The sequence below is a fragment of the Lucilia sericata genome, unplaced genomic scaffold (genome assembly GCF_015586225.1).
Source record: "Lucilia sericata isolate MDLA Ls3-8-SP2 unplaced genomic scaffold, ASM1558622v1 Contig000204F_arrow, whole genome shotgun sequence".
Lineage (NCBI taxonomy): Eukaryota > Metazoa > Arthropoda > Insecta > Diptera > Calliphoridae > Lucilia > Lucilia sericata.
Genome location: NW_023994232.1, coordinates 338,234 through 361,271, shown reverse-complemented (window position 1 = coordinate 361,271; position 23,038 = coordinate 338,234). Strand labels below are relative to the sequence as shown.

Here is a 23,038-nt window from a genome sequence, read left to right as displayed (position 1 = left end):
CTAAACGAAAAAAAGAAAATCTTTGAAAAAGAAAACTGTGAAAAAATTTTAAGCATCAATAGTGACGTGGATAAACGTAAACAAACTGGGAAAAATACTATAGAAAATGAAAACCATAAAACCAAAACACACATACACAATAGCAACAATACTAATACTATGGACTCACAAACAAATGCTTAAGAAAAAAATCATAACAAACACACACGCACCTCGCATAACCTACCCAAATGGAAAATAAAGAACACCTTTGTCAACCTACTTTTCACCAAGCAAAATAATGCGTTAGAATTTGAAATTTAGTGAGAGATTCGGAGAGTAAAATACCACTGAGTATGCGTGATATGCATATACATAATGAAATTAAGAGTTAAAAGCGAAAGCAAGCAAAATAAATAAAAAAGAAAAAAATGGGAAAACTTCTCAACAGAGTTAACAATACGGTAACTTTAGAAATATTTTTAACAGTTGCTGGCGAGAGTTAAAACCGTTAACACGTATTTATTTCCGATTATACTGTGAACAAAACAGGGAAAATTAATATCTAAATTCCTAAATACTGAAAAAACTGTGCACCCATGTGAATGAATGTGTGTATGTGTATTAATATAGTATACAAATATTTAAAATTCTAACAAAACCCATTTAAAAGAAACACAATTTAATTTATAACAAAAGTTTAACTGTGCTCATTAGTGATAAATTTTGTAAAAAAAACCGAGAAAACAAATCAAGCAAAATAATCATGAAAATGGTACAAACAAATAATCCAGGTAAAAACATCTTTTTTATGTTTTTGCTTATATACATAAGTATTTTACTTTAAGTAAAAATTTAAGTAAATTGTTATTGCTGTGTAAATGTATGAATGTATGTCGATAGATAAATACTTGTTAGTGACTAACAGTGAGTGTAACATTGAAAATGAAAGTTAAGTTTTTGTAACCCAGATATATTTTCATGATTTTTATTAGTATATTTAATAATTTTTACCTTTAAAAATAGTATTTTTATGCTTATAAGGTTTTAATGGTTTCTAATACTATTCTCGTAATTATATGTATATACATCTAGTGTACTTGTTATAAGTTGTATGTATGTATGTATTCACATCATTATCATTATGGTGGCGTTGATAACAATAAATACATATATATGTAGATGCGTATGTGCGTATATAAATACATATCGCTCATTTACTACAAGACTGGCATAATCCAAAAAAGCCGTTTCGAGAAAAATGGCTTTGAATGTTTAATGACATTTTACTATTTTTTAAATAATTTTAAACAAATCGAGAAATTTGAAAAATGAAAACATATTCAGATAGTAGAGTTTAATATGTTTATCATCTAAATTGATATTTAATTGTTATAAAAAATCGATCTTACATCGAAAATAATATACATTTGACTTTAGTATGAGGCATGATTTGTAGCCCTCAGCTCAAAAATTTTGGATTATGCCACTCTTGTAGTAAATGAGTGATATATATGTGGATGCAAATCTGTGTACTATTAACTCATACCATGAATTTTTTAAATTTCATTTGTAGATCTCTGATGTATATATTAGCAAACAAATTAATTTACATTAAATTTTATATTTATACTTTTAAAAATACTTTATATAAATTTTACACATAATGAATTCGTTTTACAGCACAATGCTTTTTAAAATCTATATGTATATAATATATACACATTATGTACATTCATAATTTAATAAGTAAATTTAACTAAGTTCAGTTAATGCGTATAAAACGCCAAAATGAGTACGAAATTTTACTTTCTAAAATACTTACAATTACTATTGAATTTTCTTCCATTTAACATGATGTTGGGTTCCTATCTAAATAATGTGGGCGTTTGTTTACAATTTTATTTTCATTCAGTTTCCCAAGTAGGCAACACATTTTTATTTTGAATCTTGCTTATTTTTATATTTATTTAGTATTTTTTTGTAAACCTACCTTAAAAATATATAACTTTAACCTTGAAATTGTACATGAAGATTGTGTTTTGACATAGTTTAATTCCCTTTAAAATGTGGGCGTTAATACATGCATATCTTTGTACTAACATACATATACATGTACATAGATATAAAAAATAATCAAGTATTTAACTAAGTATTTATTAATGGTAGCCGTCTGCAAAAAATATTTACTAAAGTTTTAATGAAGTAAATACATGAACTTGAGGTCAGTTTAAAACGACTAAAGGTCATTATTCAAAAGAGAAATATTAATTAAATTATGAATTTTATTAAATTAAAGGTCTTTAATTTATTAAATAAAACAAGAGTTATACGATTTTTTAAATAAATATTAAACTAGTTTCTTTAAGCTAAAGTAAATTTTAGACCGTATTTCAGTAAACTTCAAAAATATGATATTTCTATATAAATATATAATTTATTTGTACTCTGCATAACTATAGTTGGGAGGATATTAGTTGGTCACTAAACTATTAATACAAAGGTGAGTAGTATTACATAGCGATCTTTTTTGAGTCTATTTAGTCATATCCGACCGTTTTGTTCTCCCTTTTTGGGCAAAGGTGAAGCTTAAATTCTATCCAACCAAACCCCCGAATAGGAATTATAATTATTTTAAATATACTAGAATCATGTGCCGATAAAAATAGGTACAACTAATTTTATAAAAGCCTAGTTTTTCGTAATGATTGAGACTCATTTAACCTAAACCTCCATACAAAATCCCATTTTAAAAAAGAAACTTGAACAACATTTGTGTCAAAGTTAAGATATAATTCAAATACACAAATGCTTAGTTATAACAAAATAAATCATACTTCATGTGTACTCATAACAGGTGTACCATACAGTCGGCAGTATACTCCTAAATTTATTTAAGTTAAAAATTTTTCTCGTAGGTCCTTATATGGGAGTTATGTCTAATTATGGATACGATGTGTTAAAATTAGTTATATAAAATTCATTTGTGTTGAATTTAATTGTCATAACTATGTATTAACTGTACTCGGCAATGAAGGTAAAACAATAAGAGGTTTTAAAAGTTCAAAGCATTCAAAACAAACATTCTTTTTTTAAGGGCAGGTCTAATATGCACACACAACTATTACTCATTCTCATTAGTGCAAATCAAACTCATTAGAGCTTGAAGTAATTCAGTTTATACTTAATTTACTCCTACGCAATTTTAAGGAAGATTAAAATTAATTATAAGCCAATGACAACAACAACAGTTACAATAATATCAACGTTTGAATATCCCAGCAAAAGCTTTCATTACACAATAGCATTTTAATTAGAAAAATTAGTCAATGTAAATCGTACAAAAAAACATATACAGCTTCTATAGCTTTAGAGAGAAGATGACAAATGAATTAGAAATAAAGAAATTTCTCCGAAAGACGCCTCATCAATTAAATAAATAAAATCTTATATATTATCAAAATAATTATACACTCCACATTAATGAGATGAAAAGTTTGTTCAAATGTCAGTCATTCTGTTTATAATTTCCACAATTTAATATGACGACCCTATGATGTATGTACATTAGAGTGGCCCCTTTTGTTTTGGAGGAAAAATAAGGTGTCGATGTTCCCGAATAAATTTAAAGTTTAATTGTTTCAAAGATACTTTTTCTCAAAATTTTTGTCCTGGTGAGCTAAATCAAAAGATAAATAGGTTCTTTTTTTAAATTTTTTTAATTTTTTCATAATTCTTCCAAAGGAATGATATGATGAGAAAGGTCCTTGAGAGAGGCTTTAAATAACATATCAGACATTTTTGCGTAACAGTAAAGGTAATCAAAATTTTAAAATTTTTCGTAAAATTTTCAGATTTTTTGCATTTTAACACTATCCTCAATAAAATTTACCGAAATGTTTTTTTCCGTTTTCCAAAATTCAATCTAGATCGAGTTTTATTTAAATTTATCGAAGCCTATGTACACTACCAAAATATTGTAAACAATAACATACAAGCCGTTATTTACGAAGCAAGCGTAACAAGTAAGTGGCTGTTTAGGATGGATTGTATATAAATTATAATATAATGAAACCATAAAGTGTTATATACCATTGCAAAGCTAATAATAAATTACGCCTATGATGATGTACACATTAAGTACGTTAGATAAATATAACTAGCAGAATACCTGGGAGAAAATTGAGTTTAAAATATTAAAATAAAATACAAAGTATATCGAATTTAGAAAAACTGAAAAAACCAATTCAGTGAAATAATGTGATAATAATAATTCCAATTAATTACATTAAATAATTCTATGAAAAAAAAATGTAAAAAGCTAAAAATTCTCCGAAAAATTAAAACTTTGTAATATTTTTTGAGTCGTATACAAAATTGTGTTACGTCATTGAAATCGTCTCTCAAAGACCTTTCATATGCTACTAAATTTGCATCTGGTTTGTTTGCCAGAAATGTGAAAAAAGTCATAAAAATCTTCAAAAAAGACCTTTTTATCCATTGATCCAGTTCGCCAAATATTTACATCAGGACAAAAATTTTAAGAAATGGTATTTTAAAATGAACAAAATGTTCATTTTCTGTGGGAACATCAGCAACTTCCTTTTTGGGGTCACCCTAATTTACATGTATATGCTGCATCCTTATAGATCTCTGTCCATAAATATTTGAGTTATTATAAAAATTCTGAAAAAGTTAATTATTGTTTCCATATCTTTAAGACATTTCATTTGATATACAAACATTTCTTTAACATTTAATGTAAATTAATTTAAGGTAAAGTTGACTATAAAAATTTTTTATGAAAGTTTAAAAAATTCTTTACATATACATATAATCCATACAAAAATATTACTGCAATAAATGCGCAGTTACATTATTACTAAATTTTCTTCGTAGAAAATTAATTCCCTAGAGCTGAACTCATTTAATTTTCTTCAACTTTCTTATTATGTACTTGGAAAAGGGCATGCATAATTTATTATTAAATATTTTATAGTCATTATGTTACAATTTAAGGTATTGAGTGGTAAAATACAAAAAAACCGACAGACAGACTTGTTTAAAAAAAAAAAAATAATTATTTTTAATTGCGTTTTAAAAGAACAATTATTTTCCAAGAGAGAACAGGTACATCATTATTTCGTGAATTGTTATTACAATATTAAGAATATTTAAAATTTCTAGAAATATTTATAACAAAATATTTTTAGGGTAAAAAAAACAAGTAACAGTTTTGGTTATGTCGAATTTTATATACCCTTCTTCAATTGACCCAATGTGTTTTAAGCAATCTTGATGGTAATTATTATATTATACAGTATTGCAGACCATAAGCTATATAAGGTTCCTTGCAGAAAGCCCATATATTCTGAAATTTACGACACATACTTAGATGATATGGTAGGGCCAAATATTACCCTCTTACTAGTATTTCAGTTAATTTTTTTCACTTTTACAAAAATACCATATTCTGTAATTAAAAAAAAAAAAATTAAATAAAAACTCATATTTTCAGAAATAACTCAAAAATATAGTTCTTTTAAAAGGTCTTTCGAATATTTTTCTTATACATATCCGAAATATTTTAAAAATTATAAAAAACCCAAGTTTTTCCAGAACTTTATGTACCGATTTTGCAAACATCTCAAAAGTATGTCTAATAGAATTTTGCAAAAAAAAAAAAAATTAATTATTATGAATAATATTCTTGTCAAGTAGTTGGCCTTCTTTTAATGCACGAGTAAGTTAAAAAGGTTTTCACATGAAAATTCGATGTTTTTGGATAAAATAAAAATAAAATCTTTCAGTCATACGTCGTTGGCATATGAGTTCAATGGCATTATCACGTGTACTATCATGTGTAACAGTCATTGTAAATTTAACTTTTTAACGATAAATTATTTATTAGTATTCATTTATTTTCATACGAATAAACATTAATACATATGTATGTATTTGAAACGAAAATCTTTTTTATGATTCTCAATCAAACGGTATACATTAAAGTGGACTTCTTTTGAGTATCCCAATATGTATACGACTTAATGATGATTAATTTTGGATTATTTTTTGGACTTTTAAATTATGGCGTATGCAATCTTTGTCATTACTAAATAGTTTTTATGAATGATTTAATTTTACAATATGCCAAAGGACGATGTTGAAATGTCATTTTAACCTTTTTATTTGCATATGGATAATTCAATTCAATACTAGCAAATAAATATTAAATTCAATAATATTATGTACATATAATAGTATATTAAGTTTTTATGAAGGCGTATAATTATTTAAAATTTAAAAGTAAATTACTCATACGTCACGGTGCAATTTACTTTTAGTAAGAAAATACAAATTGATTGTTATTTTGAAAAATAAAATCTTACATTTATTGAAAATTAGAAATTATTTTTAATCTATAAAAGCTAAATTTAAACAATGAATAAAAAATATTTCTTTCTAAGGATTAAATTGTTGTAAAAGTGCATTTATAAGGAATAAAAACTTCAAACAAAATTATTATATTTATTAATATTTAATATTCGACCATATAAACAAACTTATGTATATATTCTTTTTTAAACTTAAATATCAAACATATGGTAGCAGAGAAAGTTTACAGATAACTATACTGTATATATATGTATGTATGTTTATAAACATTTTATTTACATTAAAGATACATACATATATACATATGTATGTGTATATAAAATAGCACAAGCCATGAATGGACAAACGAGCATGAAAATAAATAACATAATCCATATATATTTTTTTAACTTTCATATTCTTTTAGCTAACACACGTACTGGCTTAATAATAAAATACATCGTTCATTTATTATAATAGTATACTAACTCAGAATTTGTTTTTTTTTAATAAATTCTATAAAAGAATTGCGGTAGTACTGCCAATTCTTTGCCAAAAAATATTTGACATAAATAAATGCCGTCAAAAGATACATTTTTAAAAGCTTTACTTTTACTATGTTGTAGGGGGTGCATTTTCGCATATGTATCCTATAACTTCTGTTCTTACGTGTATTCCATTGATAAAAAATTTCGTTTTTAAATTTTTTGCGTTAGTACGCTTTTTGTCATACGAAAACGAGAAAAAATATTTATATGCAGATTCATGCTCAAACACACCCAAAAGTTGTTAATTTTAATGCGAACACGAGACAACTGTTGAAATGAACCAAACACAATTCACACCAGATAATTTATACTTTTTTTTTATAGACTAACTTGGCATAAATTACATCTTCTTTTTATGTTCTAAGATTTTTTGTGTAAAAAATTTTAAAAATATCTAAAACAAAGTTTTCTGACATTTTCATGTAGACTAGTGTCCTATCTAACAATGTACTTGATTCGGAAAAGTTAAAAAAATCTTGAAATCAGTACGATTTAACAAAAAAATGATTGGCCCAAGCAAAAATGAAATTAATTAGGAATTACAACGTGGTTTTGACCATTTATAGATCGAAAGCTACAGAAAAGGATATATGTACTATGAGTAAAGTATATACTGTTATAAATCGGTAGTACATACATTTTTTAGATTTAGTTCTATATAAAATATATTTGTTGTTTTTTTTATTGAAGTACTTATTTTCATAAACAACTTCTTTGTGTAAATCTTAACAAAATAAATAGAAAACAAGTAAGAAATTATAGTCGGGCGTGGCCGACCATATGATACCCTACACCAATTAAATGTGATTCATTTCATTTATGTTGAATCTTATATAGGTTCCAAATAATGTCTATTCATGTACGGTTGTATGCTGACTAGGAGAAATAAAAGACCGATTTCAATCATATTCAACAGCCTTCGTCATTGAATACAGAGATTAGTTTGTGACCCATTAGTATGTGACCCATTTTAACAAATTATATTCAAAATTGCGAGGGGGACTTTGTATAGGGGCTAGGGCAAAAATTGGTCCGATTGGTCGGGATTTATGTTTATATAAAACTTATTTGTGCCGAATTTCATCGTTTTACTAGTATTTATAAGTGAATTTTGGTAATTCAACTCATTTTCTGAAGGCGACTTTGTATGGGGATTACGGTCAACTGAGGCTCGATCATGACGAAAATTGACAATGTTATTTATAATTATATTAAACTAAGTTGTGCCAATTTTTGGAAGGATAGTAGTATATTCGTCGTAGTTATGAGCTAAAAGGCCCAAATCGGTAGGTCTGGTTGTATGGGAGCTAGGTAAAAAGATGGACCGATTTCAACCATTTTCAATAGCGACCTGTAGAGTGCGCATAAGGTTTACATGGATACACAGACAGACAGACAGACGGACGGATGGACAGACGGACATAGCTTAATCGACTCAGGAAGTAATTCTGAGCCGATTGGTATACTTTAAGGTTGGTGTAGGACCAATATTTTTGGTTGTTACAAACATCAGCCCAAACGCATAATACCCTTCCCACTATAGTGGTGTAGGGTATAAAAAGCAATTTTTATTATAAAATTCCTAGAAAAATGAGAAAAAAGCCACATACTAAGTATTTGTTAAATATTTTGTTTTCTTTTAACAACATAAATATTGATGTAAATGAGGAAGCAGATTCATTTAACATTCCTGGGCAACATACATATTTACAAAATGTTGAAACAAATTAAACAAAGAAAACATTTCGAAAGTTATTTTCATCAGATAAAATTTATGTAAATTATTATTTTTATATTGTTTACGTGATTGTTAAAAGGAAAACAATGAAAGACATAAATTACTTTATTTTTTCAAGTGGTAGCTGGAAAGGAAGGACTTCTTTTTCAACGAATTTTATTTATTTGTATGTTTTCTTCGGTGGCTTTTTAATCTTTAAGGATTTTATTTTTCTATACCTCCTTTTGTTTGTATTTTAAAATAAATGGAAAAAGTTAAATTAGTTTAGAATTAGTTATATTCATTATTTTTACATTTGCTTCTACTGGCCACCAACTGTTATATAAATTATCTCTTTGTACGGAAGAAGTTGTATCAAAATTAATTAAATTTAAAACATTTTGTTTTTAAAAAATTGGTTTGGTACGTAAATTCTATTACCTTCTTAGTAATTTGTATTGCATTGTATTTGTCTGTAGACACCTGGCTGATAAACACTTGAAATTAATTGTTGAAAATTTGGACATTTGAATGTTGTATACCTACAAATGAGGTCGACTTTTATTGATTTAAGTATGTGACAAAACGTTTACTGTATTAAAACAACTTGTTTTAAACAAATAAGAAAGTATAGCCAGGCGTGACCGTTCATATGATATCCTACACCAGTTCTAAATATTAAATGAGATTTATTTTTCATAATAAAGCATTTATTTTGAATATTACCTTGATGCCGATTAATTTAAGCAATTTATTGACGGAAAATTAATTTTCTGAAGGAGGCTTTATATGGGGAATAGGAGCAAATATGAACAGATCCCTATAGAATGTGCTGCATAGATTTATATTTATATAAGTTCTATCTGTGCTAAGTTTCATCGCAATATTAGTGTTAATAAGTGAATTTGTCACTTTCTGATGGGGACTTTGTATGGGGTCTAGGGTCAAATGAGGCCCGATCATTTCGATATTCGGTAAGGTCATCAAGGCTGGTATAAAACTTAGTTGTGCCATCTTTTATTTATTTCCCTGGACTAAAAGAAACATATATGCCAAATTTTATCAAATTATCTTGAAAATTGCGACCAGTACTTTGATAACAACGTTTACATAAACACACGGACGGACAGTTATCGTGATCTGAGTCAATCTGTATACTTTAAGGTGGGTATAGTACATTACAAACATCATCACAAACGCATAATACCCTTCCCACTACAGTGGTGTAGGGTATAATGAATGCTTACTAAAGCTTATTAGTTTTGGGCAAATTCTGTCTGTATTTACAAAGCTAAAACATTTTAATATTATTTGCCTAGGCGACTTTTTGCCTTGACTGCAAACTTTTTTTTATAAATTGACAAATAATGTCTGAGCCCATAAGCAATAACAGCCTAAGTTCCAAAAAATATACATTCGAAAAAAATTCATCGACTTCGACTACGTCTACACTACACTACAGGTGTAGCATAAACCCGTTATATCGGGTAACTGAAAAATAATGGCTTAATCGGGATAGAAGACTACTAGAATTGGTATTATTAAATTATAACAGTTTTGACACTTTTACTCCGATATTCTCAACTGTACGTTTTTATTTATTTTATTGGAAATTTCACCCAAATATATAAAATATTAGCATAAATCTTAACTAGACTTAGTCGTTAATCAATTGAGAGTAAAAAAATTATATTATCGTTTTTTTGCAGAACACCTACAGTTTCACAAAAATGTGACAATTTTTGAGAAAAAATAAATATAAGCAATGAAATATTTACCATTGTTAGAATATTTACCAGTATTTATACTAAATATGTATTTTGTTATGCCTGAGCAAATAAAATAAAATGTAAATGACATTCAACAGCTGTTGAAGGTGACAAGGTCAAATTTTTAGAAACATCTGTTGTCATTGTGTTACGAACGAGAGAACATGTTCATTCAACACTGTTGCACAAATTAAAGATGCGAAACTGGTATAAAAAGTCATTAAAATGATGTACAAATCGCACATTTTTTTCTATGAATATAAGATTTTACTTTACAATTATTTTTTTATTGTGCAGTTTTTTTAGTTTACCAGTAGCAGCAAACAATGTAGAATTTATATGATTTAAAACAGTAAATAAATCTTGGTTATAAAATTACTTTCCTTTTCATACATTTATGAGCATAATAAAATATTTTATGGACCCTAGATGAAGCCAGTAAAGGTAAAATGGAAATATGTACTAAGTATATTTGATGCTTGCTATTTTAATGGAAAATTTTGTAACAGCTAATATCAAAATGTGATGCTGAAAATATGATTACATATTTATTTTCTTTAGTAAATGAGAAAAATGAAATTAAATGTCATGTTAAAGTGTGTTTAAACTAACTCATTTTGACAGCTTTTAGTCATTTAATGCTGTTATTAGAAACATCTGTTACTAGAGCAACCTTTTAACTGTGCAAGCCATCCATATCAAAAGGTCAAAGTTCAATTGAATGCACTTTATTTTTCTTTCTCTCTTGCATCCCTTTTTATAGAGGGCAGGCAAAAGTGTTCAGGCTCAAGTTTTGTTCTACATTAAAAAAACGTAAAACACTTTTCATTTCATTAGAACACATGTTCTGGCCATGGTATCCCATTGTGTGTTGGAGGAGGTAAAAGATTTTTTATGTTTCTTTTTTCTATTCTATTTCATTTTCCTTTCGTTTTAAAAGCTCTGTTCTTTATGGATTTAAATTATATTAAACAAGCGTTTTAAATTGAATTTGATCGTTTCATTTTGTAAACCTACAAAAACTACATATTAAATGATTTTTTTGATGAAAGTGTACACGATTTATTAGATTTCCTATAGAGTTTTAATGTTTATGATTTTACTTGCTATTAAATCTCATTAATTAGATTTTATTTTTTGTTGACACTGTGGCAATATGTGTATAAAATTCATGAAAAGAATATTTAATTAGTAGAACATGGATGATAATTTTTCATTTGCTCTAACATTTATTTGGGTGCGTTAGATGACTTAAATAGTGGAGTGTGTTTTCATCTATACATATTTCTTAAAATGGGCTGATATTTTTCGTTTGTTTACTTATGTATGTTTGTAAGTCGGTGTTTTGATTTATTAATAATGACTTAATTTTTTTGTTTATTTTATATCTAATTCTTATAAAAAAAAATATTATTTTTAAGTTTTGGTAATAATGAATAACATGACATCAAGGACGAAATGATTTATTAAATTTTTGTCACACTTGTTTTAAGCCAAATTGTTGATAAATTCATATACATATGTATACCATCAAAATTGTTTCTATGAATTAACTTACAACTTCAGGGTCTAAGACAATCTAGCTTTTTATGTAAGCTGAAAGTACGATAGAGCCTGAAAGGGATGAAATGGAGAATTTTTAGTATTTGTCTTAAAATAAAATAACTCCTTCTTTGACACCCAGTTAAGTTAGATAATGGTAATTTGAGCCTCTAAAATATCTCACGATTACGGAATTTAAAAATTCCTTAGAAATATAAACTTAAATATCTGAAAAAAACCATATACTAAAAATAAAATACTTCGAATTCCTAACAAAAGCTCTTTATTTCATTTAAAATGCTAACATAAAAGGATATTGTTTTCCTGTAATTAAAATCGAAATAAATCTGTAGGTTTATTTTTGATGTTTCAGCTAAGAAAAATTGTATACACTATATTAACAAGTTTAAGCCTTTGCTGCTGTTTCTATCTTTAGGAAATTGGTTTTGATTTTTTGTCGATTGAAAAAAAAATTATGTTTCAACAGTCGCTTTAGCTTTACAACCTTGTCGAAAAATACACATAATTTTAAAAAGTAATAAAGTGTGTTCGTTTGTTTGTGTCAAAGTGAAATACAATGAAGCCTTAAATTGTCCTTTTTTGTCTTCCTAAAAGGCTTCTTTGCCGAAATGTTGCTATATTTACAGAGAGATTTAGTTGTTATTTTAAGATTTAAAATAGCTTTAATACATAGACACGTACATATACGTTTTATACCATAAATGTACATGTATGTTTTGTATGGGTGTGCTTTTAATTATAAATTTCCCCAAAAATAAAACCAGCAAACCTGAAGATATTTTACAAACCAATTGTGGTCATGGTTTTTGATTATCTATTTTTAGTCACAACCTTTAACAAAATTAAATGAGAAGTAGTTATGAATAAAATTTTAATGAATTTTTTGAAAGTTATTTTGAGAAAATTTAACTTATGAACATTTTGTCAACCACATTGCGGTCAGAAAGGCTACATTATTTTGGGAATTTGTTTTTAATTAATGGAAAACTAATTTAAAGACCATAGAATTTTTGGAAGAATAAACATACATGGAAGGAAGATATTTATTAAAAGTATACGCAATTATGGCAGGTCAGGCTCAAATATTTCACACCCTACAACTTAATTATATAATTTTTAAAAGTGAAAAATGTGGGTAATTTTATACCAGTTATAACATACATTAAAGTTAAATTTCATATTTGAAACATATTTGTGTAGATTTTAATTTGAATTCTAGCGTTTATAAGAGTTATAGTGAACCGATTAGACCATCAAAGAATTTCGCATACTTCGCTTTCAAGATGAACATTCCTGGATACTATTATGGGGTATTTAAAATAGTGGGACAACTTCAATTTCTTTCGATAGAGTGTTACAATAGAATATTAATTGCCAAAGTTTCTTAAAATATGTATCTGCACAAGTTTGACATTTAGTTTAGTAACAACGTTTACATGCCATCATTTTCTCAGGCTCTTATATTGCAAACTGCTCGAAATTTCGATTTATACTCTGAAGCATAGTTGTAGCTCTTGTCATAAAGAACAAAAATTGTGAGCATACAAAATCAAAAAATTCATCTTCAATGTTTTTCTTGTTAAAAAAATACTTCATGTGTTTCTCTAAATTAGGAGTATACTTATTATTTGTAATATCAATAAATCATTAACACGTATACGTACAGGTGTCGTTAATAAGAGCAACAATGTAAAACTTTCCACTTGAAATGAAAAAAATAAGAGGAAGTTTTCTCGATTTTATATGTTCAAAATTTTTGTTCTTTATTTCAAGAGCTACAACTTTGCCTCATATAGTAAATCAAAATTCTCGTAGTGGTATAGGGATATATGTACATATACATATGTATGTATTTCCATGACTTAAAAAATACACACAGTGTTATTAAATTATTTTATTTTTATAATTTCTAACACTTGCAGTATATTTTAAAGAATCCATAGAAGTAAATTATAACTTAAATTACAAGTAAAGTTACAACGGCAGCAACACGTACTCGACAACATTTGTCTTGATTAATAAATACAAATTACAATATTAACAACTGTAATATGTATATATGTATGTGTACAGCAAACATATACATATGTATTTAGAGTAGACCTATCCTTACAAACTCATCTTCTCTGAATAAATCCTGTTCTTCAGTTTTCAAAGCTAACTAAAACTTTAACAGAAAATCTATTTAAAGGGAAGGTTCTATTGCACAACAGCAATGATATTTAGTGTAACTAAAACTTATTACAAAAAACAATTGCTTGTAATTAAAATAGGATACAACAAAAGAAGCAAAAAAAGCATTTAATCCTGCAAATATACGAGTATTGCAATTTAAAACAAAAATGTAAAAATTTAATTGATCATATTTCAACACAATGAAAATCAAAAGGATCAGTCCATGTAAAATGCTATTTCCCGGCAAAAACAGAAGCAAAGAAGTGAAAAAGATGTGAAGTTATTCCATAGAAGTACTTCAAAAGAACTGCAGAAGTGATGATTTCAACAGAGGCTTGTCATAATTCCAAATTCACTACTTCCAAAGTCATTCTCAAGAAGTAATTTTTATGTTTTTTTTTTAAGTCATTTGAAAGTACATACCTTCTTTTTTTGCCGGGTATTAGTTGCATTTTCTCTTAAATTTAGCGCATTAAAGTCAAGAAGTTTTACAGACACAAACTTGGGGTGTAATTTTCATATTGTTCTAGTTTTTGCAGTAGAAACAATGAAGGACATTGTGTGAGTATTTAAAATAATGTGTTTACATTTAAAAACAAAACAGATAAAATACAGAAACTAAAAACAACTACAAAATGGCGTCAGTTTAATATTTCTATACGATTACTTGACTCTAAACTATTCTAGAGTACTAATTTGTATGCAATTAGGACAGGGTTATACGACCTTATGTATTACAATAAACTTATTTAAATTGTTTAGTGACAAATCTAATAAAAATTTATTATAATTAATATCTACATTCAAAATATAGGAATCTCAGTCGGAATAATAACCTTAATGTATTATGTTTAATATGCTAATATCTGGCCTCTTGACTCCTTGAAATTTCCAAAATATATTTAAACAAAATTAAAATTTCTATGTAAAAAACACTAGTATTTATATAGTTTATAAGTTCCCTTAAATAATAACTTCTAAGAGAAAATAAAAATAGAATGAAACTACGTTTCTTTTTCCATTTTCTTTTTATTTTGTTTCTTGTTATTTGGTCCATTTCTTTCTTTTTATCATATTATTTAAATGTAGTAACTGTGGCGTAAAAAGAAAAGAGAATAATTATTATAGAAAATATGGTAAATGTCAGAAATACTAGAATAATGATGATAATGCTGTTGAATATGATAACCACAAATAAGATTAGGATTAACCGGATGGAAATGTGCTAAAAATCTCTGTATAGTTTAATATTGTTGCACTATTATTATAATCACTTTATCCCGACTCATTTCAGCTTAATGGCTATCAGTATGAAACTTAATAATAGACAGACGACATCCGGCATTGTGGGATGTCTACGCAGTATAAAGATATTCATGCACACATTAACAAAACCCAGACATATGTACATTCAATTATACATACCAACATACATTCTTATGTATGGGTATCTTCAATTTATTTACATGTATTCATACACAAAGAAAAAATTTCGATTTGCAATAACAACATTTGTTTCAAACGAATGATTGAATTTATAACAATCAACATTTATGGTTCTGAAAACAAACAATTTTAGTACCTTAATCATATTTTGGTTTTGTTTAACTAAATATTAAAAAAAATAATGTTTTTCTCAGTATATTTATTAAATCCAAACAACATATGAACTTTTTGCAGTTACTCCTTGTTGTTAAGTTCACCTCTTCATACATCCTTAATATGTTCTTATTAGACTGTTTCGTAAGAAAAATTTTAATGCTTTTGTATTTTGAAAATACTACTTAAGTAGTTATAGATTTCTTGAGTAATATGTATATAGTAAAATAGTTTTGCTTATTCATTTCCGTTTTAGCTGATTATTGTTATGTTTTTGGACACTCTATTTGTTATACATACAAAGAAAACTACATTGAATATCCGCTTAATAATTTCATGCTGAGCAGTACATATGTATGTATGTTCTGCTGCTGTCGCTATTTCACTATTATGATATCAATCTGAGAGAATTTTCTAAAATTTAACCGTAAATAACATATTTCTGTTTATGTTTTTCGAAATAACTCTATGAAATCCGAAAATTTTCAAAAAGTCCTAATTGGGTTTAAAATGAACATTTACAGTCCCTTTAGTAAAAATTTGGAATGAACAGATTCACAAAGTGATTATAAGCTGATTTTCATCGAATTTTATAAACCTCATCAGAAATGCATATTACCTTTCTCTTTATACTTGTATTATAAAAAATAACTTTTGCGTTTGCCTTGGTTTCAATTTTTTAACATACTCAACAGGGGTTTGGAGCCCATTAAGTCATTGAAAATTTTATGGTATTTTTTTTATTAGTAAAAGGCGTTAAGATTATTTTCTAGTTAAACACTCATACTCTAAACAGCTAGGTATGTATGTATATACGTTGAGGGTAGTGGTTGTTGACAAAAATGTGTGGAAAGTGAAAAGTGATATATTGTGTTATGGACTCATAAATGAAAATTATGTTAAAATTATATTTTCTTATTGTTGTTTTCATTTTTCTGTTTTTCTTTGTTTTACTAATAAAGCTTTTATCTGCCCATCAATTTTAATGACAGCATCGCGTGTTACCATCATGGGTCTGTACATATGATGAATTCATCATATTGTTTATACTCTAGAGATGCATTTTATAAATTAATTTTCTCTTATAGTTGTTTTCACTATTTAACCTATAACATTTTCTTGTTTGCTTTTCAGAGACAGACTTTAAGGAGCGTTTAATATCAGCCGTTAAAAAGGAGGTTAAACAGTTGATGGAAGAAGCTGTTACCAAAAAGTATGTACATGAGGAAAGTACGACAGTAACACAATTATGTGCTGCTGTGGAAGCCTGCCTGAGTCAGGGTTTGAGACGTCGTGCTTTGGGTTTGTTTAAAACTTCATCGACTACAGCTCTATTGCATAAAATTGCCAAACTTTGCTCAGATGCCGAACATATTAGTAAAATGGTACAAGATATAGAGGCGAATGATCCGCACAAGCGTTCATCATCGAGTAGTGACAGTTTTAATAGGCCACCAATGATGAAGAAGGGAAGCAGTAGTTCGGTCACAAGTGCAATGAGTACTAGTTGTTCAAGTGTTTCGTTGGCCTCAATGAAGTTAGTATTTGTGTGTTACTTTGTGAGAATAGATTTTAACGATTTTGTCTTTTCTCATGCAGATATTTATGGATACGTCTGGCTTTATATGAAAAGCGTTTGGTGAAAATTATTGAATATCTAGTGGAAAATGCCTCATCTTATTATGAACGAGATTCTTTAGTTGCCGATTCTGATTATGGTTGTATTTTAAGTTCGCTTCTGGTGGGTCCCTGCGCTTTGGAATTTACAAAGGCTAAAACTGCTGATCATTACTGGACCGATCCACATGCTGATGAATTAGTACAAAGGCATCGCATTAGTTCGGGCAGACGTTCTTCGTCAGTGTCCTCAAGAGCACCTATAATCAATTTTAAAAGAAGTTTAAACACTAGTACAGATGAAGCCAGTACTGGCACTTTTAAGTCTATAGCTTCTTGTACAGTGGCCAAAGATTATGTAGAGTCATTACATCAAAATTCCAGAGCTACATTATTATATGGGAAAAATAATGTCCAAGTATTGCCGGTAGGTTTCAAAACAAATTGAATTATTAAGTAATTAGATTTATTTAATTTTTCCATAACGTTACAGAAAGATTGCAGCGAACCCATGTTGGGCTATTTGAGTCTTCATCAACATATACAAACCCTAACTATTAAATGGACTCCCAATCAATTGATGAATGGTTATCAGGAATCGGAGGAAGAAGTTGATAAGGAACACTATTGGGCCTATGCCTTAAACATCAATGTGGATGATATCGTATATGTACATTGTCATCAAAACAAGGGCGAAGATAGTGGCGGCACTGTAATTCTGGTAAGCCAAGATGGCTTGCAACGTCCTCCTATTATATTTCCCGAAGGTGGCCATATGCAACAGTTTTTAAGTTGTTTAGAGACGGGTCTGTTACCTCATGGTCAACTAGATCCTCCACTGTGGTCTCAAAGGGGCATTGGCAAAATATTTCCTTGGCCTAAAAGTGTACGCAGGCGTATATTGCCCTCTGTTATGGAATCTTTCGATGAGAGCCCCATTGATTATGTTTTTCGCATTGTTAGCAAAAGCAAACATGAAGAATTTGGTAAGGTTAAGCAAGCTAAATGTAGCTAAATGTAGATAGTAAAAAAACTAAGAATTTTTGTTGTTATTTCTAGCTGCAGCACATTCTATATTGGACTTTGTGCGGAGTACACCGCGGCGAGCACAGCTGAGCAGTTGTTCTACAACTGGCAGTAGTGATTGTTCAAGTAAAAGTCTCTCCATCGATCAATATCCTTTGGAGTCTCCATTACCACAAACTAGCCAAAATGCTAGTATTGAAATGGTCTGTTCTACCATGAAACGTCAGATAATATCGAGAGCATTTTATGGCTGGTTGGCATACTGTAGACATTTATCCACAGTACGCACACATTTATCGGGTTTGGTTAATGGACGCATAACACCAGAGAGTAAGTTTTTCAAATAATTCTGAAAATTGACATCTAAAGAATGTCCAATTATTTGCAGTGAAAGCTGATGAAGATGGTTTAACGGTTGAAAAGTGGAAGGAATTAAATGAGAACGGTACAGCTGTTAATGCCAGTGAGGTCTTCCGTTTAGTATACTTTGGTGGTGTAGCTCCCGAATTGCGCAAAGAAATTTGGCCCTACCTTTTAGGTCACTATACCTTTGGCAGTACTACGGAGGAGCGCCAGAATTTAGATGAAACCTGTAAACACTACTATGAGACCACAATGAGCGAATGGTTGGCTGTGGACGCCATAGTACAACAAAGAGAGAAAGAGAAAACAGCTAGAGCAGTTGCAAAACTGAGTTCTGGCAGTAATAGTGGACAAGAAAAAACAGTACGACATGTTGATATAGAAACTGGTGACTTGGAAAATGAAGTATTCGAGGATATTTCCGATATATCCGATCCTGGAGATTTGGAATTTGAGGAAGAGCAAAGAGAACCTTTACAAACGGCTATGACCAGCAGTACCGGTCATCTAATGGTGAAACCAATACCACGAGCCATGAAAACTAGTACAGACTCTGGCAATGTTGATGATACTATCGATGATGTAAATATTGAAGAAGAACGAGAAGATTCAAAATGTGATCTTCCACAACATTTCTTGAAAGAGGATTCCTCCCTTAAAGAAGATTTCTCCATCAATGTCAATGCAAGTGCTAAAAGTACTCCATCAACTTCATCTTATGATACCGTTGGAAACGGTTATGTAGAATTAAAAGCAGAGCAATCAACTCATTTTATAGCTTCAGAGGAGTTGGATACAAAATCCATACTAAGTCCAGAGTACTTGAGTGCTGATGATTTTCAAGATCATTTAAGAGATGAAGTGCAAGAAGAAGTATTAGATGAAGAGAATGATTTAAAAACTGCTGTTATTGTTACAAATGCCTCAGTGGACATTATCAATTGGGAGAGCAGTCCTAAAATTTCTAGTTTGCGTATGTCACCTCTCGAAGAACAACCCAATCAAACGGTATTTGACGCTTTGCAGGAGCCAAAGTCTGCTTGTGTTTCACCGGCCAGTTCAAATGGTGGTGTTTATAGTGTAAGTGTATTATAATTACTATTAATATAATTTAAATGATGATTTTGTTTTTATATGAATTTCAGAGCGAATTGCTGGAACAATTCGGATTGAACTTGCATCGCATTGAAAAGGATGTACAACGTTGTGATCGCAATTATCCTTATTTTGCTAATGAAAATTTAGACAAATTACGAAATGTCATTTCAACGTAAGTAGAATAAAACACACCTACTTAGCAAATTTACTTGTTTATAGTTATTTAGACATAAACCATCTTTGGGAAATCTAGTTGATCATTGATCCCATTTAAAAATCCACTTACGAAAATTTTAAGATCGGTTGTAATTGATCATATCTCTTGTATTAAAACAACATAAGAACAAAAAACATATTTATTTTCAGCTACGTTTGGGAACATTTAGATATTGGCTACATGCAGGGCATGTGCGATTTAGTGGCTCCTCTACTCGTTATATTCGATGATGAGTCGTTGACTTATAGTTGTTTTTGCAAATTAATGGAACGTATGATTGAAAATTTCCCCAATGGTGGAGCAATGGATATGCATTTTGCCAATATGAGGTAATAATGTAATTGGTAACAATACTATAATAACCTAATTATTCATTTTATGTCATAAAAGATCTTTGATACAAATTCTTGACTCGGAAATGTATGACCTCATGGATTCAAATGGTGATTACACACATTTCTATTTCTGTTATCGTTGGTTTTTGTTGGACTTCAAACGTGAACTGGTTTACGATGATGTATTCTCCACTTGGGAAGTAATATGGGCAGCCAAACATGTGGCTTCTGGACATTTTGTATTATTTTTGGCATTGGCTTTACTGGAAACTTATCGCGACATAATTTTATCGAATAGTATGGATTTTACCGATGTCATTAAGTTTTTCAATGGTAAGTAAATGTTTTTCATTTACTAAGTAAATATATTGAGATTATATAAATTCATTTTGCAGAAATGGCTGAGCGACACAATGCCCAATCTATTTTACAATTGGCGCGCAGTTTGGTTTTGCAATTGCAAATGATTATTGAAAATAAATAAACAAATTAATTAATCAATTGCCAACTAGTTATTATAATACATTTAATTATGTGCATGTAAATTAGATTTATGTTTAGCATAAATAAATTCACAAGTAGAGGCCAAAATCAAAGAAATTAAATTCTTCCTATAGTTGTAGATCGCGAATGAAACTAACTCTATTGAAAACTTCCACTTTAATTATATAATTTTACTTGTGGTAGACAATTACGATTTTTATAAATGTTTTCAACTACTTAATTATTAAATTACAATCATTTTTGGCGTAGTTTATAAGCAAAAAACAAATAAATCTTTACAAAAAAACTAAATCACTTTATAGACAAATCGAAAAAATCTCTCTTAGAATTCTTGTAAAATAATATTCCATAAAAATGCACCGTCATTGCTCTGATAAAAATAGTTTGTGTTTTTATTGGGTTTTCAGGAGAGTTTGTTTGAGGGTGTGTTATTGAGAAGTATTATATGTTGAAATCGCATAAAAAAAATTTCCGAAAATTGATTTTATCAGGCCAATGACGATATGTTGTCAGTAGTTGTTAACAAAAGAAAAGAATATTCGAATATGAAACGATTTGCTCAATTTAGAAAAATTATAATTAAGGCAGCTTTTCATATCAAATTAAGAGTAATGAATTTATTTTACTAAACAAATCAAATAGTTTATACATATTAAACAGGAGAAAAGAAACAAAAATAAGCCAAGAAGTAATATATCAATATTTACATATTTACAAAAGAAAAACTACATTTAAAAAACCGATACGAGTAAAATTTTATCTATTAATTAAATTAGAAAAAAAAAAACTATAATTCTAAAACTAATTGTAATTCTTGAATTTCAAAACAAAACTTAGAAAATCAATATCCTTAAGAGACTGTTATCTAAATTCCTTTTTATTCTATATCAATGTACTGTACTGTAATTTATTTATTTATATAGAAAACAAAAAATAAATTAAAAAAAAAAACAAAATATATATAAATGTGTCCTTGTGTACCTTATAAAACAGAACAAAAAGAACTATTATAATTGTTTTATACCCAAAATCTTTAAGAATTTATTTTTGGATATTTTTTACTTAAATATTTTTAAAACATTTTTCCCCTTTTTATAAAATTACTATTTATGGTTATTATTGTTTTTAAATTTTATTTACTAGTTAAGTTTCATTTACATTTCTTATTTTAATTGTATTGTGAACATTTTACAATTACTAAAGTGTATTTTAATGCATTTATAATTATTATTTTCATAACATTAATCATAAAATATAACAACAGTTACTTAAAATTAGTAAAATTTTTAAATAAAGAAAAACACAAAAAAACTAGAAAGAACTTGAAGTTTTATTTAATAAAACTTATTTGATAGATTTTTAAAGTGGCTATTGTATACTTAGGGCCTTATTCATAACAATTTATCAAAGGTTTATAAGACAATTTTTCATACAAAATTTGTTCTATAAGCCTTTGATAAGTTGTTATGAATATGGAAATCTATTTTTAAGACTTTAATATCCAGTTTCGTGGAGACATTTGTGTAAAAGTGTAAAAAGTGGAATTTTCAAATTGTATTCTATTGTACCAAATCCATATTTTTGCAAATTTATATCAATATGTGTAACACAAAACCATTAAAAGCCCACTTCTTTAGTCAGTAAACTAATCAATATTGTATGTATCAATAACCAAGTCTAATAGACTGGTCCTTAGACTTGTCAATAGACTAGACAGTTTATTGTCTCTCAAAGACTAGAGACTCTAGTAGTCTATAAACTAGAAAATAGACTAGTCTATAGAATAGACATTAGATTAGTATATTGTCTGATATATAGAATAGTCCCTATACTAGCTCAAAGACTAATTAATAGAGTAGTCCTAATAAGTTCTCTCTTTTGTAAATGTTATTGCTGCTTGTATGGTCTCTTCCATATTGTATTCTTTGTAAAATTAGATTCTGAAGTTTGGTAAATATTTGATCGAAATCGGTAGTCCTTTGTATAAAACTACAATTTTATATTATTATTGTAATAGTTAGTTAGTTAGTTTGAAAGGAGGATGTATATACATCATATCCGAAGAAATACACCTAGGCTTCTATCGGGCCTGTTGTGCGCTCCTTAACCAGTGCCTCAGGTGGGAATCGAACCTACCACCTTCGGTCTACCAG

The 23,038-nt window shown here is 28.3% G+C and overlaps 1 protein-coding gene across 1 annotated transcript; it reads left to right on the top strand.

Annotated features, from left to right (window-relative positions):
• The first annotated feature begins 481 nt into the window (after positions 1 to 481).
• LOC119602000 (small G protein signaling modulator 1) lies at positions 482 to 21,959 on the top strand. Its single transcript, XM_037953304.1, has 10 exons — positions 482 to 773; positions 16,860 to 17,262; positions 17,325 to 17,769; positions 17,836 to 18,328; positions 18,402 to 18,698; positions 18,757 to 19,811; positions 19,877 to 20,001; positions 20,196 to 20,375; positions 20,437 to 20,714; positions 20,777 to 21,959. Exons 1-10 carry the CDS (start codon positions 746 to 748, stop codon positions 20,863 to 20,865), a joined length of 3,393 nt encoding a protein of 1,130 aa, XP_037809232.1. The 5' UTR covers positions 482 to 745; the 3' UTR covers positions 20,866 to 21,959.
• The last annotated feature ends 1,079 nt before the right edge of the window (positions 21,960 to 23,038 follow it).